General features: G+C 47.7%; 1 protein-coding gene across 1 annotated transcript; it reads right to left on the bottom strand.

Annotated features, from left to right (window-relative positions):
• Positions 1-1161: 1161 nt before the first annotated feature.
• On the bottom strand, positions 1162-20022 carry ETS2 (ETS proto-oncogene 2, transcription factor). The gene is made up of 10 exons (XM_060098475.1): positions 19788-20022; positions 15334-15405; positions 11998-12109; positions 10692-10811; positions 10174-10374; positions 8575-8658; positions 7336-7560; positions 6249-6512; positions 4214-4332; positions 1162-3382 (listed from the first exon to the last, which is right to left on the bottom strand). Exons 2-10 carry the CDS (start codon positions 15403-15405, stop codon positions 3167-3169), a joined length of 1413 nt encoding a protein of 470 aa, XP_059954458.1. The 5' UTR covers positions 19788-20022; the 3' UTR covers positions 1162-3166.
• Positions 20023-24886: the final 4864 nt, after the last annotated feature.

Here is a 24886-nt window from a genome sequence, read left to right on the forward strand (position 1 = left end):
AGATCCATTCAAAGTGCAAGATGGACCAATGGAATTTACTGTAACCATAGGCAAGTTTATTGATATGGTTTCATATGCCAACTGGAATTTATCTTTAAGAAACTACCATTTGTCAGTTTAGGTGTAGTATAAAACAATATCCAGTTATGTGAAACCGCTATAAAACACACCTGCCTGTTCCAATTACAGATCCCTGTGAGGCCTGATTTTCTTCAGAATGTATCACAACAGACTGATGCAGAAGCCCATATAGGAATCCAGCTCTTTCCCACTAAACCAAACATTAAGGAGATTTAAAAACATGTAAAATAGTGCTGGTCTCACTTTTTGGGAAAAAGTTATTTTTTATAAAAATATTAATATAGATGTAATTTCAAAAATGAATCATAGTTTTAAACTTGTTTTAATTTCTAACATGGTTAACATTGAGTACCAGTGGTGTGCTAGTAAATGTTTAATAACCTGCTCCCTGAGAAGGGGTGGGGGGGGAAGCCCTGATTCGTAGCGTTTGCTGGTTTCACTGGTGTAACTTACTCTCGTCCCAAACAAGTTTGAGCTACTAATACCTTGCTGATGCAAAGGTGTGGAGAGGCCCTCACCTTTAGCTCTGGCCAGCCCGTGGCAAGCCGGCTTCAGCACACCACTGATACAATCCACCTAAGTTTTTAGAATCCTCACTTATTTTGCAGAGTAGAAAGGAGGTCCAAGAATGAGTTTGAGAAGAGGTGTCCTAGGGACCACCAACCTCATCTATGATAAGCCATCTCGGCAACATCAGAACTCCAGGGGAGTCAAGGCCTCAGTTACAAAAGTCCTTGAACTTCAAACCCCAATGCTTTTATTAGAAACATCCTAAAATCTCTTGGTATCTCTGCCAACCCCGTGGCAAAGACTAGACCCCTGGATTTTTCTATTTTAATCTCGTCTTGAAAATTTTTCGCTTTAAGGAACACTTTCGGGGAATTCCTTCAGGAAGTGTTCACAGTTGGTTCCAGCTTGGTCCCAATTTACCAGGGGATGGGTGTGTGAAATCAGTTAAAGGGAGATGTAATTCTGAGGGACTGAGCAGGTGTGTGTCTGGCGGTTCTGAGCACAGTATCCTGACTCCACCATGCCGGGGGGTTGGTGGGGATGAAGAATGGGGACCTTTACAAGGAGGAGTTTATATAAACAAAGTACTTTATTATTTGAGAAAGGAAAGGCCAAATTACACAACTTTTATACTCAAGTCCTGTTCATTACCACGTCAAAGGTTTACCCTGGATTTGATTTTCCATAACTATTGGGTTGAACCACATAAAACTGCCAACTTTGTAGATGAAACAGACAAACATTGGCAATTTCATGTGGTCAAACCCCATATAAAATGAGCCAATAGCTAAGATTTCTTTTTGGCAGCAAGATGTTCCCAGTCCCATGTCTGTTGATGTTATGAACAGATGTCTGAGAGATAAACAGGTCCTGCTTGAGAAAAACACCTTGTGCATCGTGATCCTGGAATACAGTCTGGTGTGGGTTCTGAGACTGTGTGGTGCCCCTTCCAACTCTGCTCTCCCCCGCTCGCCCTACCACCCAAGCCCCTGGTCTCATCGCATGGGTGATTCTTCTGTAGAGATGTCACCGATGGTCCTAGTATCTCCTCATGCTGCTAGTGAAGGCTGTAAAACTTTGAAACCAACTGGACTTGATCATTTACAAAAGGCAGGAGGCAGAGGCTGAACCAGGGGTTCCTTTGAAACAACTACCAAAGTCTCCATCACGATCAAGATGTTTTCTTCACAGGAACAACCCCCATCCCTTCTCTTTCCCATCTTGTTGGCCCTCTTTTTGCCTCTGGGCATTCTGCGTCCAAGAAAATAAAACTGGGGACACTAAACAGAAAGGAGCAGCTTGGTATCCAGAAAGCCCAAGACCCGACAGGTAAACAAGATGGGGCAAATCAGGCTTTACTTACGTTCAAGAGGTTTAATAAAGCTTCCCCTCCCCCGGCACCTTCAGCTCTGTACGTCAACTGTACATGGAGCTGAGGTAAAAATAAAACTTTCTTTACAAATTACATTTTTTTCCAGTGAATTACTTTTGCAGTAAAAATAGCTGCTACATAAATCCCTCCTGATCTCTGAAAAGGAGTCGCATATTTCCAAAAATAGTATTCTTATTTTAATCAAACAGCATAATTTGGGGCACGGGAAGGAAATGGCTGGTCAAGCGGAGGTTAGTTGTTGGGGGAAAAACAGCTGAACTAAAAAATAAGTTTTGTATATAAACATTTAAAGGCATGCATAGAAATGGAAAACATATGCCATTTTGTCAAGAAAAATACTGCTTTATAGCTTTTACATTACAATGAAAGGAGAAGCAGAGAGGCCAGATGGGCCCCCAGATAATAACATTAAGTTTCTTATAAAAATTCCCAAATGTACAAAGTCCTTGCCATAGATAACCCAGACAAAACAAAACAAAAAAATACAGGAATTAACCCTCTTAGACCTTATTCCTGTAGGTATATTAAATGTAAATAGTACACACTTTACAACTTCTCTTAATCTGCCCTGGCAGATTAAATGTTTGCAAAATGCCACCTGTGCTCCTGACAACTGGAATACATTGCAAAATGCCGTCTGCATTCTTATTTCACATACAGTTATATAATTATTTTAAATTACAATATACAATTTCTGTTAAATAGGTCTGTTAGGGGATTTTGATAACAATTATAAGGTTACAGTCATATATACAAACTAACTTCTGAAATGGCATGATTGTTTCCTTGCACTCTCCTTCCCCTCTGAACCAGAGACCTCTTTGGCATTGGCGTTTCCTGGTTGCAAAAGGCAAAAGAAAATCCAAAAGTGTGTGTCCACAACATGCTCGCTCCTTTGAGAAGACCCAACAGCCTGAACGATCCTGTCATGACGCAGCCCACCCAGAGCCAGGACGGCTGCCTGGAGCTTCTTTCTGGGCCATTCTAATGTAACAGCATCCTAAGTTGCGTGTTCCTGGCAGCAGGAGTTAGAAGCGAGAAACTGTGCTGCTTTCGGCAGAGAACCGCGGTACCAGATGAAATAAGGCCACTGCTTCTTGGAGACATTCCCAGATGCATTGATCCTGCATTTCAGGGTCCTTGGATGGGTCCCCGTGGCCCCAGTTCCAGCCCCAGGCGGCTTCAGTCCTCCGTGTCCAGCTGGACACCCAGGATGGCGTGCAGCTCCTCGGGCGTGAAGCCCAGCAAGTTCTGGAGGTCGCACACGAAGCGGTACACGTAGCGCTTCCCCGACGTCTTATGGATGATGTTCTTGTCGTAATAATAGCGTAAACCCCGGCTCAGCTTCTCGTAGTTCATCTTGGGCTTGTTTTTCCGCTTTCCCCACCGGCGGGCCACCTGTGGGACGGATGGAAAAGAGTTCCATTCAATTTGGCAACTAAGAAAAAGTGCATCACTTTCCCAACAATGATTCGGATGCATGCTCACTTGACCACTACGTAAGGACCACAGAGGTGTCATCTGCTTTTGTGCACGTGCCAGGGCTCTGCATCCCCCGGAGGCCTCTCACTCAGCAAAGCCCCCAGGAGCCAAGGATCAGAATCAGGGGGGTCCTGAGACAAGGGAAATGCTGTGTCCCACCCACCTCCTGGGTTTGAATTCTGACCCCCATGTCCATAGCTGCTGAGTGGGATCAGGACCTCAGGACATTCTGCATCCCTCAGTGCTTCTGCGGCCCCAGGATACTGGGGAGGTGACAGACCGCACTCTACTGGTACCGGAGACCAAGGGCTCCCCCCTTACACTGTCCTCGAGGGGCTGGTATCGGACCTGACCTCGGCTTTCTCCTCCAGATGGGGCTGGAGCAGCTCTACCAACCTCAGCTGAGGAGCGGGCTCAGTCCCTCCAAGGGAAAAGGCAAACTTCCTAAAACATCTTCAGATGATCAGGCGAGAGGCTCAGTTGACAGCTTTCAGCTTTTAACTAGATGACGGAGCAGGGTGGTGAAGCCTGCCTGGTGCCGTGTGCATAAACAGGGGGCACTATAAACTGTGCATCAGCGAAACAAGACTCCACATTTCCCGACCGTCAGGCACGCCTCCTGTGGAAGTGCTCTCATCTGTATACTGGTGACCCCTTTCCGGCACCCAGAGAATTGGATGTGTGAACCCCAAGTGATGGAATCAGGTTTGAGGGCCTGGAGGGCAAGTTCCCAGCTTCTGGACGTACCTCATCGGGGTCAGCAAGCTTAAACTCCCATCCGTCCCCCGTCCAGCTGATGAAAGACTGGCAGGATTTGTCGGACAGCAATTCTAGAAGAAACTGCCACAACTGGATAGGTCCGCTTCCTGAGGGGAAAGGGGGCGGGTTATGTTTTTCTAAGTTTAAAATACAGCATGGCTTTAATCATCCTACTGAACCAAGGAATGTGAGACCTGGCTCTGGACTGGGTGCCAAGGTGAAGGTGTGACTCTGGGTGCTGGTGACAATCCTGGAGGGCTTCCTCCACACCCCCTGCTCCTGAAAAAGAGGCCGCTGGGCCCTTGATTGCTGGGTTTGGTCTTTTGGGAAAAAAAAAAATTCTGGGCCACCAACTCTTGGCATCAAAATTCCTCACCCTAGGGCTTCCCTGGTGGCGCAGTGGTTGAGAGTCCACCTGCCGATGCAGGGGACACGGGTTCGTGCCCCGGTCTGGGAAGATCCCACATGCTGCGGAGCGGCTGGGCCCGTGAGCCATGGCCGCTGAGCCTGCACGTCCGGAGCCTGTGCTCCGCAATGGGAGAGGCCACAACAGTGAGAGGCCCGCGTACCGCAAAAAAAAAAAAAAAAAAAAAAAAAAAAATTCCTCCCCCTATTTAATTGTTCCTTATGTAATAACTTTCAAGGTTTATTTCTAGAAACACCCAGTGGGGCAGGGATGCAGGCGGTGGAAGGAGCCTTTCAACACAGGATGAGGCGTGTCATTCTCCGAATCCCATGCGTAGCTTTCTTGACAGATGACAATGGGCAAATTGCTTAACCCAAGACTTGCTTTACTCAGTGGTCACTGGGGCATTTGGGGTTGTAGCCATGGCCTCACCGCCTCTGTTTGATGAGGTATATGCTTTGCAAAGTGCTCTTCATATACCTTTTCTTGGTTAATACTTAGAACTGCCGCCACCTTGTGAAGTATCACTGTATCAATATTTTAAAGATGAAGGGTAAGATGGGCTCAGCGGCTGGGTGCCTTGCCCTGGATCGCACATTTATCCAAGCACCGTTCCGCAAGGCACAGTGGCTTTATTGTTGATAAGGCTGTGTGACCTTTGTGACCACAGACAGCTATCTTCCTCTGAGCCCATTTCCCCACCTGTAAAATGGGTTAATACCACCCATGCTAGGCTGTCCTAGGGTCTACTGACCATATGCCTAGTTAATTAACCACACGCAGCTGGCAGGCAATGAATGGTAACTAATATTAAAATGAAAACCACCAACACCATGGCTGTTTACTTCCTTATCAGGCCCTGATGCCCATGTATGAAAATTACAGCAGTTTCCACACTGAGTATTTTAACACTTTTTCATGGCTATTTGTTTTATATGACGGAAGAAAAATGGGTGCCTACATATTCTTATTTTAACCTATTGGATTTTTTAAAGTAGGTTTTTTTTAAAAAATCCCCAATGGCTCCATATGTTCAAAATATGAAGAAAAAAAGACACATTTAAGGACACATGAAGCAACGAAAAAATTTTTCTGATATTTTCGCTAAAGTACTGGAAATATCTGGTTCTAAAAACAGCTTTAATATTTGTCCCGGGCCTAAAATAGCTCTTACCCAAACCTTCAAAATAAGATGGATTTGAGAAGCAAGAAAAGGTAAACAGTCCCCGGGTTATTGGAGGCTGGCTCTGCAGCCCCTCCCCCAGCCAGTTTACATTCTCTGAAATTCCTGGCGTGGCTGAGTCAGAGCTTAAGCCTCCACAGGCCCCGTGTCCCCTGCTGCCACTCCTCCAGGCACTGGCCGGGCACATCCCAGGTGAGGGAGCAGCCTGAGGATTGTCCTCCACACCGCGGAGCCCTGTGTCCATGGCCATCCCTACAAGTTTGGCCTTTTCTGAATTCAGGGAGACAGCTCGCTTGGGTTGAGGATTACACCCCACGCATAAAACGTGGGGTGTCAACACAATGTGGTCCAGAGAGAAACGCCCTTGATAAACAGGGCGGGCGCAGGGCTGGGCGGGTGCAGGGGAGGGGACGGGGACCCGGGGTGGCGCCCACCTGTGAAGCCAGCCAGCACGGCCGCAGGTATAACTGGTTTGCCTTGCTCCACCGGGTCGCTCCTCTCCTGGATGTAGTCCTTGAAGGACATGGTCGGCTTGCTGAGGCCCAGGGACTGGCTGCAGTCGTCCTCGAAGCTCTCGAAGGAAGGTACCCGCTGCACGTCCAGCAGGGACGACTGGCTGTTCCAGGACTGCAGCAGTGACTCCGAGCTCTCAAAGCTGTCGGCGCCTGTCTCAGCGGAGTCGTGGTCTCCGGGTTTCCCTGGCAGAGACAACAACAGACTCTGACCCTCCAGGACCACGGAACGTCCGGTGCTACCCTCCATGGAAGCGGCATCATCGCCGTCACCCCCTTTAAGTGTTCGCCCTGCTGGTTCAGAATCACCCAGACTTGTCACGATGCCCTGAAACAGAGCTGCTTATTCCTTAGGATACATATGCTACACAATCGCATCTTCCATCAACGGCAGGATGTAGCTCCGAGCAGAGGGCTACACAGCAAGGAAAAGGGCAACAACGTGGATGGACCTCGAGCATGCACAATGTGAGCAAAAGACAAACACAGAAGAAAACACAACCTGCATCAAGTTCAAGAACTGGCAAAACTATGGTGATAAAAGTCAGGACAATGAGATCCTCTTGGGGTGGGGATGCTGTTAACTGGGAGGGGGCGTGAGGGAGCCTTGTGGGGTGCTGGCACCCTCTCCATGTCAATCTGGGTGGCTGTCACACAGGGGTGTATGTAGAAAAATCCAACCTGAGCTTCATGCACAGTACATATGCATCCCCGTACAAAGACATCTGTCACCTTCCTACACTGCCTCCCCCAATAGCCCACTGCGTGGACGACTGTGGCCACAGGAGCAAGGACTGTGTCATTTACCCGGCACCCCCAGTGCCCGGGACCTGAGATACGTTAGGAGTAAGCTCGCCGAGCACCACTGTTGGGACCGTGACCTGACGGACCAGTCCTTGACCTCCTCCTTCACTGGCTGAAATCCGGATGTCTGAGCTCATGTCACCATGGCTCTGGGAATCAAACCAACAACCCTGCTGAGAAGGGCACTTGGAAGCTTGGATCTTACCAGAACTGCTGGAGAGCAGATTCAAGGTGCCGGCCGGGAAGTCCTGGCTGATGGAGCAGTAGTTGACGCTGACGGTGCTGGGTCGGGCCTTGGGAAACATCTGGAAGTCCCGCTCGGGACCGAGCGTGCTGGGCACGGAGGATGCTGGACACAGGCCATCCAGGAGGCCGCCTTTGGGGTAGTTCTGCGTCTGCATGCCATACAGTGCTTGCTCCATGCCAAAACCTGCAACAGGACCACAGAGGGCAGAGCCGTCCGGTGACATCAACGTGATGACCAGAGACCCCCCACACCTCAAAACGGAGCGCGAGCAGGTCTGCCCGCTCCAGCCCTCCCTCCCCCAAACCCCAGTGGACGTGTGAGCTTGGGTGGGCAGGTTTTCTACTGTGTCCTTGCCTTCTCTAACTGTTCATCTTCTCAGTCAATGAGCCCTTTTCCAAAATGCCTGCAGCCCCTGGACCCCGGATGCAATGTCTCATGTGAATATTTCTACATCTCTTGTTTTTCAAGTGGTTACATGTGAGCCTTGGGACAACAGGGTCACTGGATCTTTCAGCTTCTGAGGAAACTAAGGCTCAGACAGACGAAGTGATTTGCCGTCCAGCCAGTGACCCATAAGGGAGTATCTCCAGTTGCCCTGCCCACGCTGGCTGGGGGACCACCAAAACCTATACTCGTCAGTGTCAACCACTGGGGTGGGGGACAGAATTCCATGACACCTATTTAAACCCCAAAGTTCAGAGCAAATTTAGTATTGCTGTCCACACACTTCCTGGACCTGCCACCTTTGTCTGTTACACTAATCTGACCACAGCAATTGGCTCACTCCATTTTGCCCCTCGAGTTATAAATTGCCAATTTATAGCCCTGGCCAAAGCAAAGATGACATAAGTCACTGATGTGATGTTAAATTTTCTAGTAGCCACACTGAAAAACTAAAAAGACACTGGCGAAATGAATTTGAATATTTTACTTGACCTAAGAGAGCCATTATCATTTCAATATGTAATCAGAATTTTAAAAATTATTAAGGAGATACTGACATTCTCTGTTCAATACTAAGACTTTCGGATCGGGCGGGTGTGCGTTATATTCTCACTACACATCTCAATGTGGACCAGCCGCACTTGTGAATGTGTGTGATCACCGTATGGGACAGTGCAGGTTCTGCCTTCGAAACTTCCGTGAATCTAACAGGAAGACTTAGAAGCTCTTAAGGGCAGAATTAATTGCACTGACCTAACGAATTGCTATTAATCCAATGAGGAACTGAGTTGAGGTGTGAATTTTCTTCATACTGATCTTCTGTCTTTTCTTGGTTTTCTGAAAAATAGACAGAGGAGACATAAGATTACAAATTGAGAGGTTTAAACTACAGAAGAAAAAAAGTTCCTTTCTGAATTACTGTTCTATGGTTATTTCAGTATAACAAAATGCATTTTAGCACTTCCCACTTAATCTGATGGTGTTCCATGTCATCATGTCGTTTAAAAGCACTAGAGACAGAAATGTATTTTTCTAATAACTAGAATAAGTCTTCTAAACTCCTCAGTGCTGTTACTGGCAAAGTTAAATTTTCTAGTATACAATTTGAGAGATCTAGATGGTGTATTGAATTCATCTATGCAGTCGACAAAGGGTTAAATGCTTACGAAGTACCCCACTGTACCAGGGGCTGAAATACAGCAGATTAGTAACATGGACACAGTTCCTGCCCTGGTGAAGCTTCTGACCCATCGCCTCAAACCCTGAGGTGTGTCCAGGGGTGGTGAGCGCTGTTATAGAAAGAGAGGTCAAAGCAGTGCTATGGGCATGCAAACAGGGACACACACGCCCAGGAACTTAAAAGGAAAAGGTTAGCATTCCCTGTACGTGCTTACATCCTACAAGCACACAACCACATGCACACCCACAAATCCAGACCCACACAGACTCACAGAGCGAGAAATGGCAAAACAGGTCTAACTTGCCAGCAAATAGATTCACCAGAAACTTGTCAGACCAGACGTGTGCAAGTTCAGGGAAAATTTGAGGGTCTTTAAGTTTCCCTGGCCGTCAGAAGCCATAACTAAGAAGAGCTGGCAGGCGACCCTGAGATCTTTTAAAGATTCTGAGTCTGTAACAGACATTGAAACTCAGAGTTTAAAATCAATTAAACGAGGAGTACTTCCCTAAACTCTTCTAAGGGGCTTATTTTCTTACATTTTTAACGTGAAGGATTCCCTCACTATACCGTTTCTCTTTTGTAACTCAGTATATTTTTAACATTGGTGTCAATGCTCTTTTTAGGTCTAAATCAAGACTTTCTATATAAGAGCTCTTTTTGCTCAAAGGCCAGTTCCTGTATCATATGTCAGTGTGTAGATATGTATCAATTACTTCTACATTGGTTTATAAACATAAAACAAAAAATTCTCTGTTGGATTCCATTTGGTCTTAGGAAATGTTACTATAAAATTCCCAGTTTATCTGAACAAAGGCTCACTTTCGCCGAGGCTGACTTATTTCCTAAGGCTCTGTGACGTGAGCTCTGAACACGGGCCTTCTTTGCTGTCTCTTCACCTGAGCCACACGTATGCCTCCAACTCCAACTCATGACGTCTGGCGACACTGAACACCTTGGTGACTAGGGCTACTGCCTTGTGGCCAATGCTCCCCACTCACGTACTTAAGTGGAGTCAAAATCCATAAATCACCACCACGTAGCTGACTCACGCCAATGGCATTTTCAGGCAATCTGCCCCACATCACTGAAATGCCAACCGTAGATGCCCCCCACCCCCTCACTCTTCCCGGCTATGCTCGCCCCGCCTGGGGAGCCCAGTCGCTGACCAGTACCTTTGATCATCTGCTCTAGGTGTTCCCAGAGAATGTCACCCACAAAGTCAGGCGCCAGCTCCAGAAAGCGCTCCTTGCCAAGGTTACACAACACCTGGCCGGTCATGCCGAACCTCTGGAGGTTGACGTCCACCAGACTGAACTCGTTGGTGGCCCAGAGAAGCCACTGGCACACCTGTTGCTCAGTCCACAGCCAGGGATCTACCGGGGAGGGAAGAAAAGGAGGCAGTAAGGCCAGAAGCACTCCTGATTTACCCGCAGAGCCCAGACGGGCACCAGAGTCCGAGGAAATGAACGAGACACCCAGGAAGATGTTGCAGCACTAAAAGCAGTGCTGGCTGAAGTGTTCAGCTGGTTGGATTTTGAAATAAAAACTGGCTCAGCTTAATGGCAGCTCTGTCCCTCTTTTCAATACGCCCTAAACAAATGCTTGAAATTAAGTCATCTAAAGCTATGGCAGCCTGATGGCTCTGTCTAGTACAGCGCAGGCGCAGAAAGCTCCAGGAAGGAGCGCTTACTCTTCGGGATGCCAAGGCGGCGCTGCTCCTTTTTGAAGCCACTGAAGGTAGCTTTTAAGGCTTGACTCATCACAGCCTTGCTGCACGGGGTCAACAGAGGCAACTCACAGTTGGTCGAGTCTGGAAAAGAAACCCCACGGGGGGATGTTAGGAGTTCAAGCTGGCAGCAACACAGGGAGAATTGAGGGGAGGGAGTCTTAGCTTCTAGGGAAGAACAACTCTGATCTCAAATCTTCCGCATCATTCCTTAGATGAGTGTAAATATTAACAGAAGCTGTTTTTTTTGACTGCAGTGGAGAAAATATTATACATCCCATAACTACACTTATTTTTAAAAAATCTAAAATAAAACTCGAGTTTGATTTTTTGCCAAACTTCATAGAGCAGTGATGCCTAGATAACGGTTCTATTTAAGACTATTCCTACATTTTCGACAATGAAAGAAGTTGCAAGGCTTTTGGCCAAAAGACTTAAGGGGTTGTAAATGGCTAATTTGGAAGCAACTTCCATTAAACTAAGCGGCAGCAAAGGAACATCAGATGTAACAGGAACACACAGCACTTAGCACCCGTGACGTCAATTTGTATTGAAACACAGCCTTCCCTGGATTCCCTCAGCAATTTCAAGAATGATAAATGACCGTCACATGATGGCACGCTTACGCAAGCATGTGTGTTTTAATTAACTTTCTGGGCTGTATTTTCTAGCACCTACTTCACATGACAAAGTAATTTCTGGAATGTTTCCAACTAATAACTCTATCACGGTAATCTCAGAGGCATTACTTGACGTGCTATTCCCTTAAAAAGAATAAACAATGACGTTAAGAACTACGGAAACAAACGCAAATGGGTAAAGATGAGCAGGAATAAGTTGTTGCCCCAAAACTCAAGGTAGGGGAGGAAGATCCAGCTAAGGATGCAAACCCGGGATGAAAAGTTGGGGTGCATTTTAACGTCTACTGGTCTGCTTCGCGGACGGGACTGGGAGATGGGGCCCGGGCTGGCTGCAGTGTTGAAATATCCTAAGGAGAAGCTGGCAGGGGGGTCGGGGGGGGCGGGGAACGACCCTGTGGTTTGCTCCCAGCAGGGCACCCACCCTCCCTGGGGTGTGTCTGGCAAGTGAGGACTTCAAAGTCACCAAGCGCATAAAAAAGGAAAACTGTCTTCTCTCAGATCTGAGCCTCTACCGGACTTTTCATACAAAGATTCAAGATACCAACATTCGTCACTTATGAATTATAATCTATGAACTGAACTACTTAGGGATATCACGCTCAATTTGTCAAGTCTGAGTAACAAATTACCATGAGAAATTGAATCCAAGCCTGTTGGCACTTCCTGGAGTGTTTGCTCTTCATTTAGGGAGGGGAAAACAGCGAGCAGGGAGCCATCAAAGGTGTCAAAGGCAGGCTGGCGCTGCAAAGGCAGAGGGAAAGAAAACTGAAACGTGACATTTAAACTTATTTAATGACCTGTTTTCAAAGTGGTCCATGGGCAGCCCCACTGATACACCCTGATTAAGCTGCCAGTCATAAAGCCACGCATGGAATCAACCAGTCAGTACTCTGAGTGGACTTCTGACAGGGTCAAAGTGACCAGAAGGATTCTATTTCACTCTGGATCACTTACAGGCATACCTTGGAGATACTGCAGGTGTGGTTCCAGACCATCAAAATAAAGTGAATATTGCAGTAAAGCAAGTCACACAATTTTTTTGGTTTCCCAATACATGTAAAAGTTACGTTTACATTATTAATTGTGCAATAGCATTATGTCTAAAAGCTATGCATACCTTAATTAAAAACTACTTTATTGCTAAAAAATGCGAACCATCATCTAAGCCTTCAGAGAGCTGTAATCATTTCACTTGGTGGAGGGTTTGAAATATTTCGAGGATTACCAAAATGTGACACAGAGACACGAAGAGAGCAAACGCTGTTGGAAGAATGGTGCCGATAAACTTATGATGCAGGGTTGGCACAAACCTTCAATTTGTAAAAAGCGCAGTAAAGCGAAGTACAACACGACAAGGTCTGCCTCTCATCAACCGCAGAACCAGAAGGACTGGGAACTTATTTTTAATGGCCTAACCAACTTAAATGAATAAATTAAGTAAACAAACCTAAAACCAAGAGAATCTCAGAACAGTGCCTGGAGGGACTCAGAGACCACTGCGGTCCAAACACCTGGGCGGGCTTCCCTGGTGGCGCAGTGGTTGAGAGTCCGCCTGCCGATGCAGGGGACACGGGTTTGTGCCCCGGTCTGGGAAGATCCCACATGCCGCGGAGCGGCCGGGCCCGTGAGCCATGGCCACTGAGCCTGCGCGTCCGGAGCTCTGCAACGGGAGAGGCCACGACAGTGACAGGCTCCCATACCGCAAAAAAAACCCGAAACACCTGGGCCTTCTAAGCTACTTGGGAGAGATGCCTAGGCTGTGTGTATAAGAAAAACGACTTGGTTCACTGCAGTTCAAATGAAAGGTGAGTGATTAAATGAAAATGAAAAATCAAACAACAAAATACATTACTTTTTCTGCTGAAGCATTTATTCTGAAATGTTTACCATGAAACACTGCAACTGAAACTACATGTCTTTCCCCATCTATTCCAACGGTTCAGAAAATAATAATACATATGAGAACATTCCTTAAGACTTAATTTTGTAAAAGTTTAGTGTATTGAAAAGGACACCCCTCCCCCATCATCTATTAAGGGGAAAGATTTCTAAAAGAAATAGGTTTAAAGTTAAACTACCTATAATTTAGGGGAAAGGGGGAGAAATACACAAAGAAAGATACGCCTGGAGCTGTGAGGATTTCTAATAATCTCATCTAACATTTACAAATGGAATAGCCTTTAATGTAAGACGCATTGGGACTTCCCTGGCGGTCCAGTGGTTAAGACGGCACTTCCACTGCAGGGGGCACGGGTTCGATCCCCAGTTGAGAACTAAGACCCCCTCATGCTGCATGGCGCGGTCAAAAAAAGGAAAAAAGATTCATTTATGAGTAACACATGTTAACAGATAAAGGCTTGATTCATCATTGCCTAACTTGTTGAAGAAAAACGTGAAGAAAGGTTATATTTTTCCAACATAAGCTGGAAATCCCATGTCATGTGCAATGCAATGACCCATCTGTTGAGTCATCAATTAAAAAATGTGTAACACATTTACAAATCAGTTTGTGTGCTTTCTTTTTAGAAATGCAGAACAATGAATGACGCATTACATAAGAAGTAGGAGCTCAACCCAGTGATGTCCCAATGATGTTGGAGTCCAGCTCCCCAAAACCCAAAGCAAGGATGACCAATTGCCCAAAGCCCACGGGGGAAAGACCAATCCTGAGAGTGTGAAATACTCATCTCGGCTTATGAACTACCTTAGAGCAGCGCCAATTTTGGTGAAATAGCCAATAGATTTTTTAAATTCCCACTAGCATTGCCCAGTGACTAAGAAATGCCTGCCCTTTCCTGACTGTACTCCTGACTGTTCTTTTTTTTAAAACCAGGAAGCCAAAAGACAAGACAAATTCCTGCTGCGTATTTCAACACATCAAATTTCAGCAATGACAGTTTTTTCTCCAAGCCCAGAGATCGCACAGGCATTGTCAAACTCTTCTAGTTTATAGGAGAAGTCTTCTCTCTAGAGGGGTCGTTTCAAACTTAATACCATAATTTCTTGTATGGTTTCTGCCATGCCAACACTGAAAACATCTGACCAAAATGAACAGAAAAAAGAAAACCTCGCTGACTTGACGTCTGATAAATTTCATGACACTCTAGAAAGGTCTGTGCCAATTTTTGCCTCTTGGGGTTCTATCAGACAGACAACCTCACGCTGATCTACTGAGAAAAACGTAACATGCCAGAGACACATTATCATACAAAACACCAAGCTAGGAGGAGGCCAATTTAAAATCGCTGTTTCTGAGACATGTTCACTACTCAACACTAAAAAAAAAACCCCAATCAAATCTCGCTGTCACATTTGTAGAAGGCAAATGGGAAATTATCAGTTTGTGCTGCTAAAGAATGTTCCCCAAAGGAATTGAGACAGAAACTACACGGAATGTTTATTATGCAGCTGAGAAGGCTCTTTCATCTTTAATCTGTTCTTTGCTTTACATAAACAGGCACAGTTGTGCCTGGAAGGACACAATGGATGCAGACTGCCTGCATCCCGGTGGGCACTGACCCTTCTGATGGGAGCAGCAGCAGCAGTTGGGCCTGCCTGCCTCTTCTAAGCTCTTTCATTTCAGTTCTTAAACAACTTTTCTGTCACCCAAGAAAACTCCTGGGGGGACAGAACAGACAGCTCCTCCAGCTCTGTTCTCTGGAGAATTCATAGGATTTTTCACCTGGTAGGAGCCTCCGAAAGAAACTACAAAGGCCTCACTGTCTACAAATTAAATGGTTTCATATCTTGGAGGACAAGTCGAACAAGCACCAGGACATCCATTTTGCAGACTAGAAAACGGAGGCCCAGAGAGATTAAGCAAACAGTCCAGAGTCACACAGCCAGTTAATTAAAAAGCTAGGGCTAGAACCGGTCTTCTGGGACCCAATCCACTGTTTTTTCTCCTAGAGATTGAGTTTTCCAATTTTTTTTTTTTAAGTTTTAATTAAAACTTGTTCACTCACCTTGAGTGTCCCTCTGTAACTGCTGGACACAGGGGCCACCTGGTCCATGTTCTTGATTCCAAAATCATTCATCTTAAAAAAAAAAAGAAAAAGGAAAAGAAATGAAGAAACTCAAAGAGGCAACAAATCAAGTCCACATCCACACCTAATTCTGGCTGAGTTGGTCCAAGTTCTCCAGCCCTAACAGGTCATACCAAACGTAAAATAGAGAGCTAGTGGGAAGCAGCCGCCGCATAGCACAGGGAGATCAACTATCAGCCCGGTGCTTTGTGACCACCTGGAGGGGTGAGATAGGGAGGGTGGGAGGGAGGGAGGGAGACGCAAGAGGGAAGGGATATGGGAACAGATGTATATGTATAACTGATTCACTTTGTTATACAGCAGAAACTAACACACCATTGTAAAGCAGTTATACTCCAATAAAGATGTAAAAAAAAATGGTGAAGATGGTAAATTTTATTTTGCCACAATAAAAAAGAAAAAAATCTTAGATGCTATCACTACTGAAAAAAAATACTGAATGCCAGGAATTCTTCTCACAAATGGGATGCTACTTAAGTAATTAAATAATCATGCTGGTTCTCTGCTGAATTCGATTTAGATTTGAGGCATACAGATAAAGTTGCCTTCTGGCTGGCTGGGTGAGCTGGGCTGGGGGCCCGGGTCCTTCCAGGACAGGAGTGGGAGGATCTGCTTCCCCCGGGCAGGGCGAGGGCTATCTCCCCTATGCAAGTGGGACAGTCAGCTCAACCTGGGAGCTCCAGGGCAAGCGCAGGGATGACCTGCCACCGCAGCTCCCAGACAGATCCAGATCTAGGAAAGCCTGCTGGAAGACCGCCTCAGAGGCCCCCTTCCCTCTCCAAGCTGTGAGGAAGCACAGGCTCAGGAAGCAGATAAAAGGGAGAACCAGGGCTAGAGCCCAGACCCTCTTTCGTTGTCTAGATCCTCCTGCATTGAATACACAAGCTCAGAATACACCTGCTTTGCGTGTTGCTCAGCTGTGCATTTCTTCAAGAGGAAGTAATTCTGATCATGGGTCTGCCTTACTTGCTTGGATGGTCTGGGCTTATCCTGGACCTGCACTGACCAACGTGGCGGCCACCAGCCACGTGGGGCTCCTGAGCGCTTGGCCCTGGGCTAGGGTGAACTCCGATGTGCTAAGCATGCAAAACACACTCTCAATTTCAAAGGTTTCGTAGCGAAAAGTAAAGTATCTCAGTACTAATTTTGTATTTACTGCATGTTTATGTAATATTTTGAATGTGCGAAGTTAAGTGAAACACGCTGAAATTAATTTCACCACATTTACTGTGGCTATTAGAAAACTTAGAGTTGCCTGTGTGACTGGCATTTGGACAGTTCCATGTGTGACCTGTGATTGCTGTAATCAACTGAAAACTTATTTGGGGCCCTAACATGTAATTGTTTGGTGGGGTCAGTTAAACATTAATAAGTGAGAAAGGTACTTAGATAATCCTGCCTTAGTGTTTGACTAAAAAAACAGAGCAACTAAAGATGATTTTCAAATAACCTGGGAATCCCCTATGACAGTAACCCACCCTCCCCGCTTCATGGCCTTGAACCAGGGGTCTAGGAGGAAGCTTTACGGGGTACCTCTAACTGCCCGCCCTGCGGTCTCCACCGAGGGCTCCTACCTGTTACAACCAAGAACCCTGAGTAATTAAAACATTGCGCAATGGATAGACTCACTGGCAGAGGCAAACAGCTTCTTTTCCCGTAACTACTTAATTCGAGTTTGTACTTTCTTGTTTTCTCTTCATAGTCAACGTTATGGCTAAACAGACCTCCCAACAGCTCAGCACACAGACACACACCCCCTTGGCTAGAAAGGCAGTATGGGAGGCGAGTCCCAGCCACCAGGGAGACCAGAGGCACTGGACAGGCCTCTAAAAACCCTCAGAGTGCGGGTACTTATTTTGGGGGCCAGTGGAGGCTCGAAAGCTTTGACAGTAAATCACAGTTGGGGGTGGAGGGGTGGGAGTAGGGGTTTGGAGGAGAGTTGTCCTGGATCAAAAGTGACCGCGTTTGCTCAGAATCTCCACTTGGTGGATCCTGTCATCCACCTGCACTCAAGAATCAGTACTCACTACTGATGATCACTGCCCTGGTAGATTCCACCTTGCTAAGAGCTAAGCTAAGCCTGAGCTGGGGCACCACACCTTCCTACCTCACTCAACTGTCTGACAACCCCGAGAGGCAGATGTTATACCATCTTACAGCGAGGCAACAGAGACCTTGGGATCTTGCCCAGGATCACACAGCATCTGAGGGGGCATCTAAGGGGCACAGGGCAGACCAAAGCCCCGGGGAGTATGGCCCTACCTCCTGAGCTCCCCCAGGAGCCAGGATCACCCGAATGATGAGGCGTGCGCCCTCCTCCCAGCCCATCAATAAAGAGCAGAGATGGCACACAGATATCGTTAGGCTAGGCCCCTGCTCGAGACGCTGCATGATGTGAAATGCTCCTTAAGGTAGAGCTTTATGCCACTGACCTGGATGAACTAAGTCCTGTCACCGGCCGATTACATCAGCAAGCCTCAAACAGGAGACCAAAATGAAAGCACGCCTTGGGTGTTGTCAGTTACCCATCTTCTTCGCCTGGTTTGCAGGCACTATTCCACCCACATTCTTCAGCTTCACGGAGATGGAAAGAGAATAGATGTGGAAGGCGATGGAGAAGCCTCACCTGATTTTTGTGAACAAATACCAGGAGGAAAGGCAGTCTACCACTCCCACATAAAGAGCTGTAATGACTAGCTACGGAATAGAATTCTTCTGTTGTCCGGCTTTTAATTTGTTTTGTAAAAACGAGGTAGAATCAAAATGCTCTACCAATGGTTTCTGACAAACACATAACTAATCAAATTTAAGTTCCCTTATTTTACTCAACACAGCTTGTGAAGGTGGCAGACAGGCCAAGTTTCCCCACCTAAGTCAATTTCACATTTAGATCTTTTTGGTGTTGCCCTATTGATCGATGCTTTTGAACAACAGAAAAATGGGAAAATGGCAGAAATGGAAGGGCTGAGAATGGTTAAATTTTAAAACAAGCAGAACGTGCCGGACAACAGTACCCTTATGGGAACAAGTGATCGCTTATGTGAGATTAGAGCACAGGTTTGCGTTTAGGTAAATTTTAAAAAAGCAAGAATAAAGAAAAACAAAAACAAACCTGAAACGCACTTTTGAAGATTGGTTTGCTTTTTCCTTTGAAAGTTATCAATCTAGAGAGAAGAATGACTAATCCCAGAAATGAGTGTTTGATTATTTCCCTGCAGGACTCAGAGAGCTAGCGTTTACTGTACTGTGATATTATTCAGAATTTTAATAAACCTTAACTTAGAGACTTATCTCTCTGATTGGTGGTGATGTGGGCAAGCAGACAGTGCACAGCCGCTTCCACTGTACGGAACAAACATAATCTCTTACGGGTAAATTAAAATAAATTACCCCTATCTCCAAAGGGAACTGCTCACTTCTTTACTTTCTAAATCAGTAGTAGCAGGTCAACTACTATTTTCGGATACCCTAAAATTGAATACAGGCCAATATAAAAGTCTCATGTGCTTAAAAAAAAAAAAAGCCATACACGCTCAAACGCTGTTACCCCTTCATCCAAAATGCTGTAAGAACGGGAAAATAAAGTCAGCCTTGTGCACCCACATCTCCATTCCCGACAGGCTCCCCATGTTCGCCTCGCAGGACAGAGGGGCCCGGATCCAGAGGTCCTGGGGCGCCCGCGGGGGTCCCACTGGAGCCGCAGGACCCTCCCGGCACCACCCCCTCGCCCGCTGCCACGGCCGGGCCCGGGACCTGGCCGCGGAGGTGACCGGGGGGACTGGGATAGGCGCGTTTTCGGGAAGCCGCAGCCTCCCAGGTGTTTCAGGCGCCCGGCACCCCAGATCTTCCCGGGCCCGGCGTCCTCCCCGTAAGTCACCCGCAAACCCGGGCGCGCAGGGGCCTCTCGGACACCCTCTCCATCGTCCCCCACCCCTTCGCGAAATCAGGTCCGCCGGGCGCCCACTGGCAGGAGCCCCCCTACCACGCCCGCGTTTCCTTTTAAAACAAAAGCAAGTGAAACAAGCCGGCGCGCCCCGCCCGCCCCTGCCACCTCGGCGACCCCGGGGCCGCGGCCCAAGTTCGCAGCCTGCTCCGCCCGTCACCGCCGGGCCCACTCCGAGCTCGGCCCGCCGCACCGAAAGCCACTCGGCCCCAGGAACACGAGCCCCGAGCGGACCGGATCCCAGACGCGCAACCTCCGAATGCTACGGATAGCCGCCACCCAGCCTGGACCCCGGCTGCGCCCCGGGATCCGGACCTCGGCGCCACCTACGTTCCCCGCCCGGTTCCTGGGTCCCCCGGTAGAGGATCCAGCGCCGGAGGACGCTCCCCGCTGGACCCCGGCCGCCCGCCCAGCCCGATCCCGCTCTTACCGCGCCCCTTCGGGCAGGGCCGCCGGCGGTTGGGGGCCCGGGCTCCTCGGTGCGCGCCGGCTAGGGCGCGGGCGCGGGCGCGCGGGGGGGATGTCCGGGAGGCCGGGATGGGCGGCGGGCGGCGGGCGGCGGGCTGCTGGCGGGCGGGCTCCGGGCGCTCGGGGCTGGGGCTACACCGCACTCCGCGCAGCCGCTGGAGGAAGTAACTGGCTGCTCCCCTCCGCCGCGCGCTCTTCACGAGCGAGGGGAGGAGGGAGGTGGGAAGAGGGAGGGGAGACGGCAGCGAGGAGGGGAGGAGGGGCTGAGGGGGAGGGGAAAGGAGGGACGGGAGGGGAGGAGGGGAGGCGAGACTGCAGAGGGCGGGTGGAGGGGAGGGGAGGAGAGAGAGGAGGGGTGGGAAGGGCAGCGGGGGGGAGGGGGGAGGAGAAGAGCAGGGGGCGGAGCCGGACCTTTCAGGCGGGACTTCGCTCGGCGCCTGATGTCACTCGGCTGTCCCTCGCCGGCTGTTCCAGGGCCGCTCTGGGCCGGGAACTCCGAGGCCTGGCGCCCCGTTCTCTGTGTGTCCCGGGAGCTCAGGAGGAGAGTCTTTCTGTGGTTTCTTCCCCGGGTCCGGAGGCTTTAACCCCAAACGTGCCCTGGCAGGACTGGAGTAGTGCTGGTACCACCGAGTGGCCGCAGGGCTTGGGGTCATAAGGGATTCATTCTGGCCCCATTCCTGGACCTCCTTGTGGACTTATGATTTCTGATCATTTTTATTTCTGATCTTTCTGTCATGCTGACGCTGAGATGATAAAGATGCAAAATGGGCCCTTTTATGGGTCACGGAGTCCCCCTGCTCCGAGAAGCCCCACTCCTACAGCCTCCGTGTGAGTGGCACCCCCTAGAGTTGGGCGGTGCCTTAGTAGTAATCAGCCTTGACTGAGCTTCCCTGGACTAATCCTCATGATAATTCTCCAAGGCATTATTGTCCCCACTTTAAATATGAGGGAGTTGACCCTCAGGGTAAATAACTTGCCAAGTCATAAGACATATAAATGGGAAATTCAGGGTTGAAACTCCAGTTTATCTGACTTCTAACTATGATCAAAACCATCACCCATACCTCCCATTTCCATTTTTAGCAGGAAATATTCAATACTTGAGTCCCTGGCTAGAAACGTGCACATTTCCCATTCAGGTCAGATTCTCAATATTTTGGAGAAATATTTAGATTCCTAAAAGTGGTTATGAAATAAAATAGCTCAGCTTAGGCAAGGCCAGGGGCTGAAATTTGGTTCATCTCAGGGACTACAGTGCTGTGAAGGGAGAGAGGAAAGGCCTCACTTCTCTGTTACCAAGTTTCCTGGTTTCCATGGCAACCCTAAACCAGGAGTTATCAAGATAATTGAGATACTATTGCACCTTAATGTTTCCAGGTACCTGAGGGTTTCCGGGTATCACCATTGCATGGGTCAGAGGCAGGGTCTACACAGCTCAAACAACCAGGTGCTGAGAAGATTGATATTTCCAGCAGATTGAACTGATCCTGATGGTTTCTCCAGGTACATTCAGGCCTGGAACAGAAATCACAGATAGGTCAAGAAGGAGTTTCATAAATGGGATACAGATCCATAGTAAGTAACCATGGAGACATAAAGAGTTTTTTTTTTTTAACTGTAGCAGAAAATACTGACTCATCTGGGCTGCAGTTTCAGCTAATAGAGGGTCTTTTACCCCAGGCTACTGAAAGCATCTGAGAAGCTTGGTACAGACAGCCATTAGGTCAAGTTCAGTTGCCTGGAGTGGGGCTGCCTTGTCCACAGGACCAGTTCCCGTGCCCGTGGGTCTCCGGTGCTAGGTGATCAGGGGCTCCCTGAGTCCCTGAGGTCCACTGACTCTTTGGGAAGACATCTTTCCTCCCTGAGGGGCTGGTCGGGGGGAGGGGCGTTTCCAACACATCTGAGCAGAAAGACGTCAAAAGAAGTGGCATTGGAGTCATTCCTGACAACCAACAGTCCATTCCTGACAACCAACTTTTCCTCTGCTCTAACTGGCTAAACCTTGGGCCAGTTCTCACCTCTGTAGAAGCAAGGGTGAGTATGGCACCTATGTGATCAGGCTGTGATGGGCATTTGACACAGAACCAAATTTGTAAAGAATTTGTTCATCACATGGTAGAGAGAGGTTAAGAATGATATAGATATTAAGTGTCTTTTTCCAAGCTCCCCTCTGGGAGCATCTTATGAAAAATCCTTTAAAAAATATATACATGGGGCTTCCGTGGTGGCGCAGTGGTTGAGAGTCCGCCTGCCGATGCAGGGGACACAGGTTCGTGCCCCGGTCTGGGAAGATCCCACATGCCGCGGAGCGGCTGGGCCCGTGAGCCATGGCCACTGAGCCTGCGCGTCCGGAGCCTGTGCTCCGCAACGGGAGAGGCCGCGGCAGTGAGAGGCCCATACCGCAAAAAAAAAAAATATATATATATATATATATATATATATACATGAAAAAAAAATCATCCCTACCCTCTCAGATATAAATGTGTGAAACCCGATAGAAAATAATCTAACCAGGAGCAAAATGCAGAGCTGAAAGAGGTCCAGAGGCTGGAGAGATTGGGAAGCTGGGGTCACACACAAGCCTGTACTCCTGACTCCCACCCAGGCCTCTGCCACTCCCTGTTCCCCTTCCCAGGAGCCCTGGGATCAGTCAAGCAATCCCCTTGCCCTGGGTCCTACGCGGCGGTGGCTGATCCCCCTCTACGCTTGGGTGGTCACATGCTCATAATAAAATGTCTTATCCTAATTCTGGGGCCATAACAGGGTTCCTAACATTTTTTACCTTCCTGTTGTTAGTCGGTTTCCTAGTTACTCAGCAGAACTAAAACCCAGCCTGGCTGCAGCCTGTGATTATTCATTGACTATTATGGCTTGATTCACAAGGAACATCGGGTTTTCCAGTAAATTAAACCCAATAAAAGTATGGCCCTTGCGCTTCAAGATCAAAAGTCAAAGGTGTTAGAAGGAAATTAAAATTCAGGAGGCCCATCAGGTGAAGTGACCAGATGTACCACGTCAGGCTGAGTGTAAGAGCAGTCTTAACTCTTCCTTTAAGAAAGAGGGAAGCTTATAGAGGAGAAGAAGAAAGAGGAAATTACAGTAGGATGTATGCATCATAAATAGTAAATGTCTAGAGGGTAAAATGCAAATAAAGAGTTCTTTAGAATCCAGACGTAATTATTAAAAATGATTAGCTTACCAAGTTATCCTGTAAAAACAACAACAAAAACTTTTCCATAGAAACACATCTGTATTTGTCTTGAAATCCAAATCAATAGTCAACATACAGTTGCAAGTGGAAACCATACAGGTGGCTTCCACTTGCAAGCTAAACAGACGTCATCTGGTCTGAGATGTATCATTTATTCATTTAGCAAACACTGAGCTGCTGAGAAGACAGATGAGGAAGGGCTTAGTCCCTGCCCTTGAAGAGGTAAAACCGAAGTCCACGGTTCTGCAAAAATCATGCACAAATGTGAGACTTTGGAAATCCTGGGAGGGGGGTGGGCAGTGGAGGGGGAAATGCACTTAGAGACAGAGATAATTTAATGCATGCATATGTTTCTGGCACCTACGTTTCCTTTGCTGACCATTCACCCTGCAGTCACGGGGTCATGACTGGCAGTAGTTATTCCACTGATGCATGTTGGGGTCAAGGAACAGATGAAATTAAACTTTATAACCTCCCCCATTTCCTCCCACCACACACAACAAATATGCACACAACGTGTATACCATCCAGCTGCTCTCTCCTTGTGCCCATCTACAGGCTGGCACTGGTTCCTGGAATCCGGGCCAAGCTGGGGTCATCCAGCAGCCTCCCAGGCCCCTCCCCCCGACAAGGTGGTCCCACACTATACAAGAGCAGGTAGTTTCTACCCTTTTCTTTAAGATTCCTCGGAACAGCCAACATGGGGCTACCCATGGGAGGTCAAAACCTTCTCCTAATGTCCTATGTTAACTTCAGCTGCTTTTGGCAGCCTCACTGGTCCCTTGTGTTTCCTGGGGCATGAAGGCAGGATAACTAGACAGAGCCTGTGATCTTATCCTGTGGAGGGCAGCCTGTGGGGTCAGACTTCCTGGGGTCAGATCCCAGCTCAGCCCTTCACTAGCTGTCCAGCTGTGGCCCCAGCAAGTTACTTAAACTGTCTGGATCTCAGTTTCCTTCTCTGTCAAGTTTGCATAATAGCCTTGCTTTTCTTCTAGGGTTGTGTGACGATTAACTGAGTTAAAGTTTCTTAAGTACTTAGAACAATGCCTGGCACATAATTAAGTCTAGGGTTGCGATAAACAAGCAACAGCTCCGCAGAGAGATGGTCCTGCCATCCCCTTCAGCCACCTCTGATCCCGGTCTTCTTCTACACTCTAAGCAGGATTTTGATTCACAATAGGGAATAAGGTCAAGACCAATGCTGTCCATTGGAGCTCACAGTTTCACTATAATTCTCTTGCTTTTGGTAGCAGGAGACCAGGGAATGAAACACTGATTTTTTTTTTTTTTTTTTGGTTTCCATCCCCATTTCATTTTTTTTTTCACAAAACTTGGTATCGGTCATTATTTTATTTTCATATTTACATCCTTGTCCGACTGCCCATTCAATCTGTGGAATTCTTTTTTTTTTTTTTTTTTTTTTTTTTTTTTTTTTTTTTTAGTTTCTGCTTTATATCAAAGTGAATCAGTTATACATATACATCTGTTCCCATATCCCTTCCCTCTTATGTCTCTCTCCCTCCCACCCTCCCTATCCCACCCCCCTCCAGTCGGTCACAAAGCACCCAGCTGATCTCCTTGTGCTATGCGGCTGCTTCCCACCAGCTATCTACCTTACGTTTGGTAGGAAACACTGAATTTTAACATTGGAAAAGTCTTTAGAGTTGATAGGTGAGACCAACTCCTGTTTTTACCAGGAAACTGAAGCCCAAGGGGGATCAATTCCTTGCCAGCGGTCATAGGACTCTCCTTGGTGGGCCTGGGGCCTCAGTCTAGACCTCCTGCCCCCGCTGCCTGCCTCCCTGACGCAGTCATTGTTTCCTTATAAGGCAGTGCTCCTGGAGTATATA

Source organism: Mesoplodon densirostris, chromosome 5 (genome assembly GCF_025265405.1).
Source record: "Mesoplodon densirostris isolate mMesDen1 chromosome 5, mMesDen1 primary haplotype, whole genome shotgun sequence".
NCBI classification, from domain to species: Eukaryota; Metazoa; Chordata; class Mammalia; order Artiodactyla; family Ziphiidae; genus Mesoplodon; species Mesoplodon densirostris.

Coding starts and splice junctions, on each gene's coding strand:
- ETS2 (XM_060098475.1), bottom strand. CDS start 15,405: ATGAATGATTTTGGAATCAAGAACATGGACCAGGTGGCCCCTGTGTCC. Junction 10,375..10,691: donor CCGCCTTGGCATCCCGAAGA/GTAAGCGCTCCT, acceptor CCTCCCCGGTAG/ATCCCTGGCTGTGGACTGAG. Junction 6,513..7,335: donor TCTGCTCTCCAGCAGTTCTG/GTAAGATCCAAG, acceptor TGTCTCTGCCAG/GGAAACCCGGAGACCACGAC.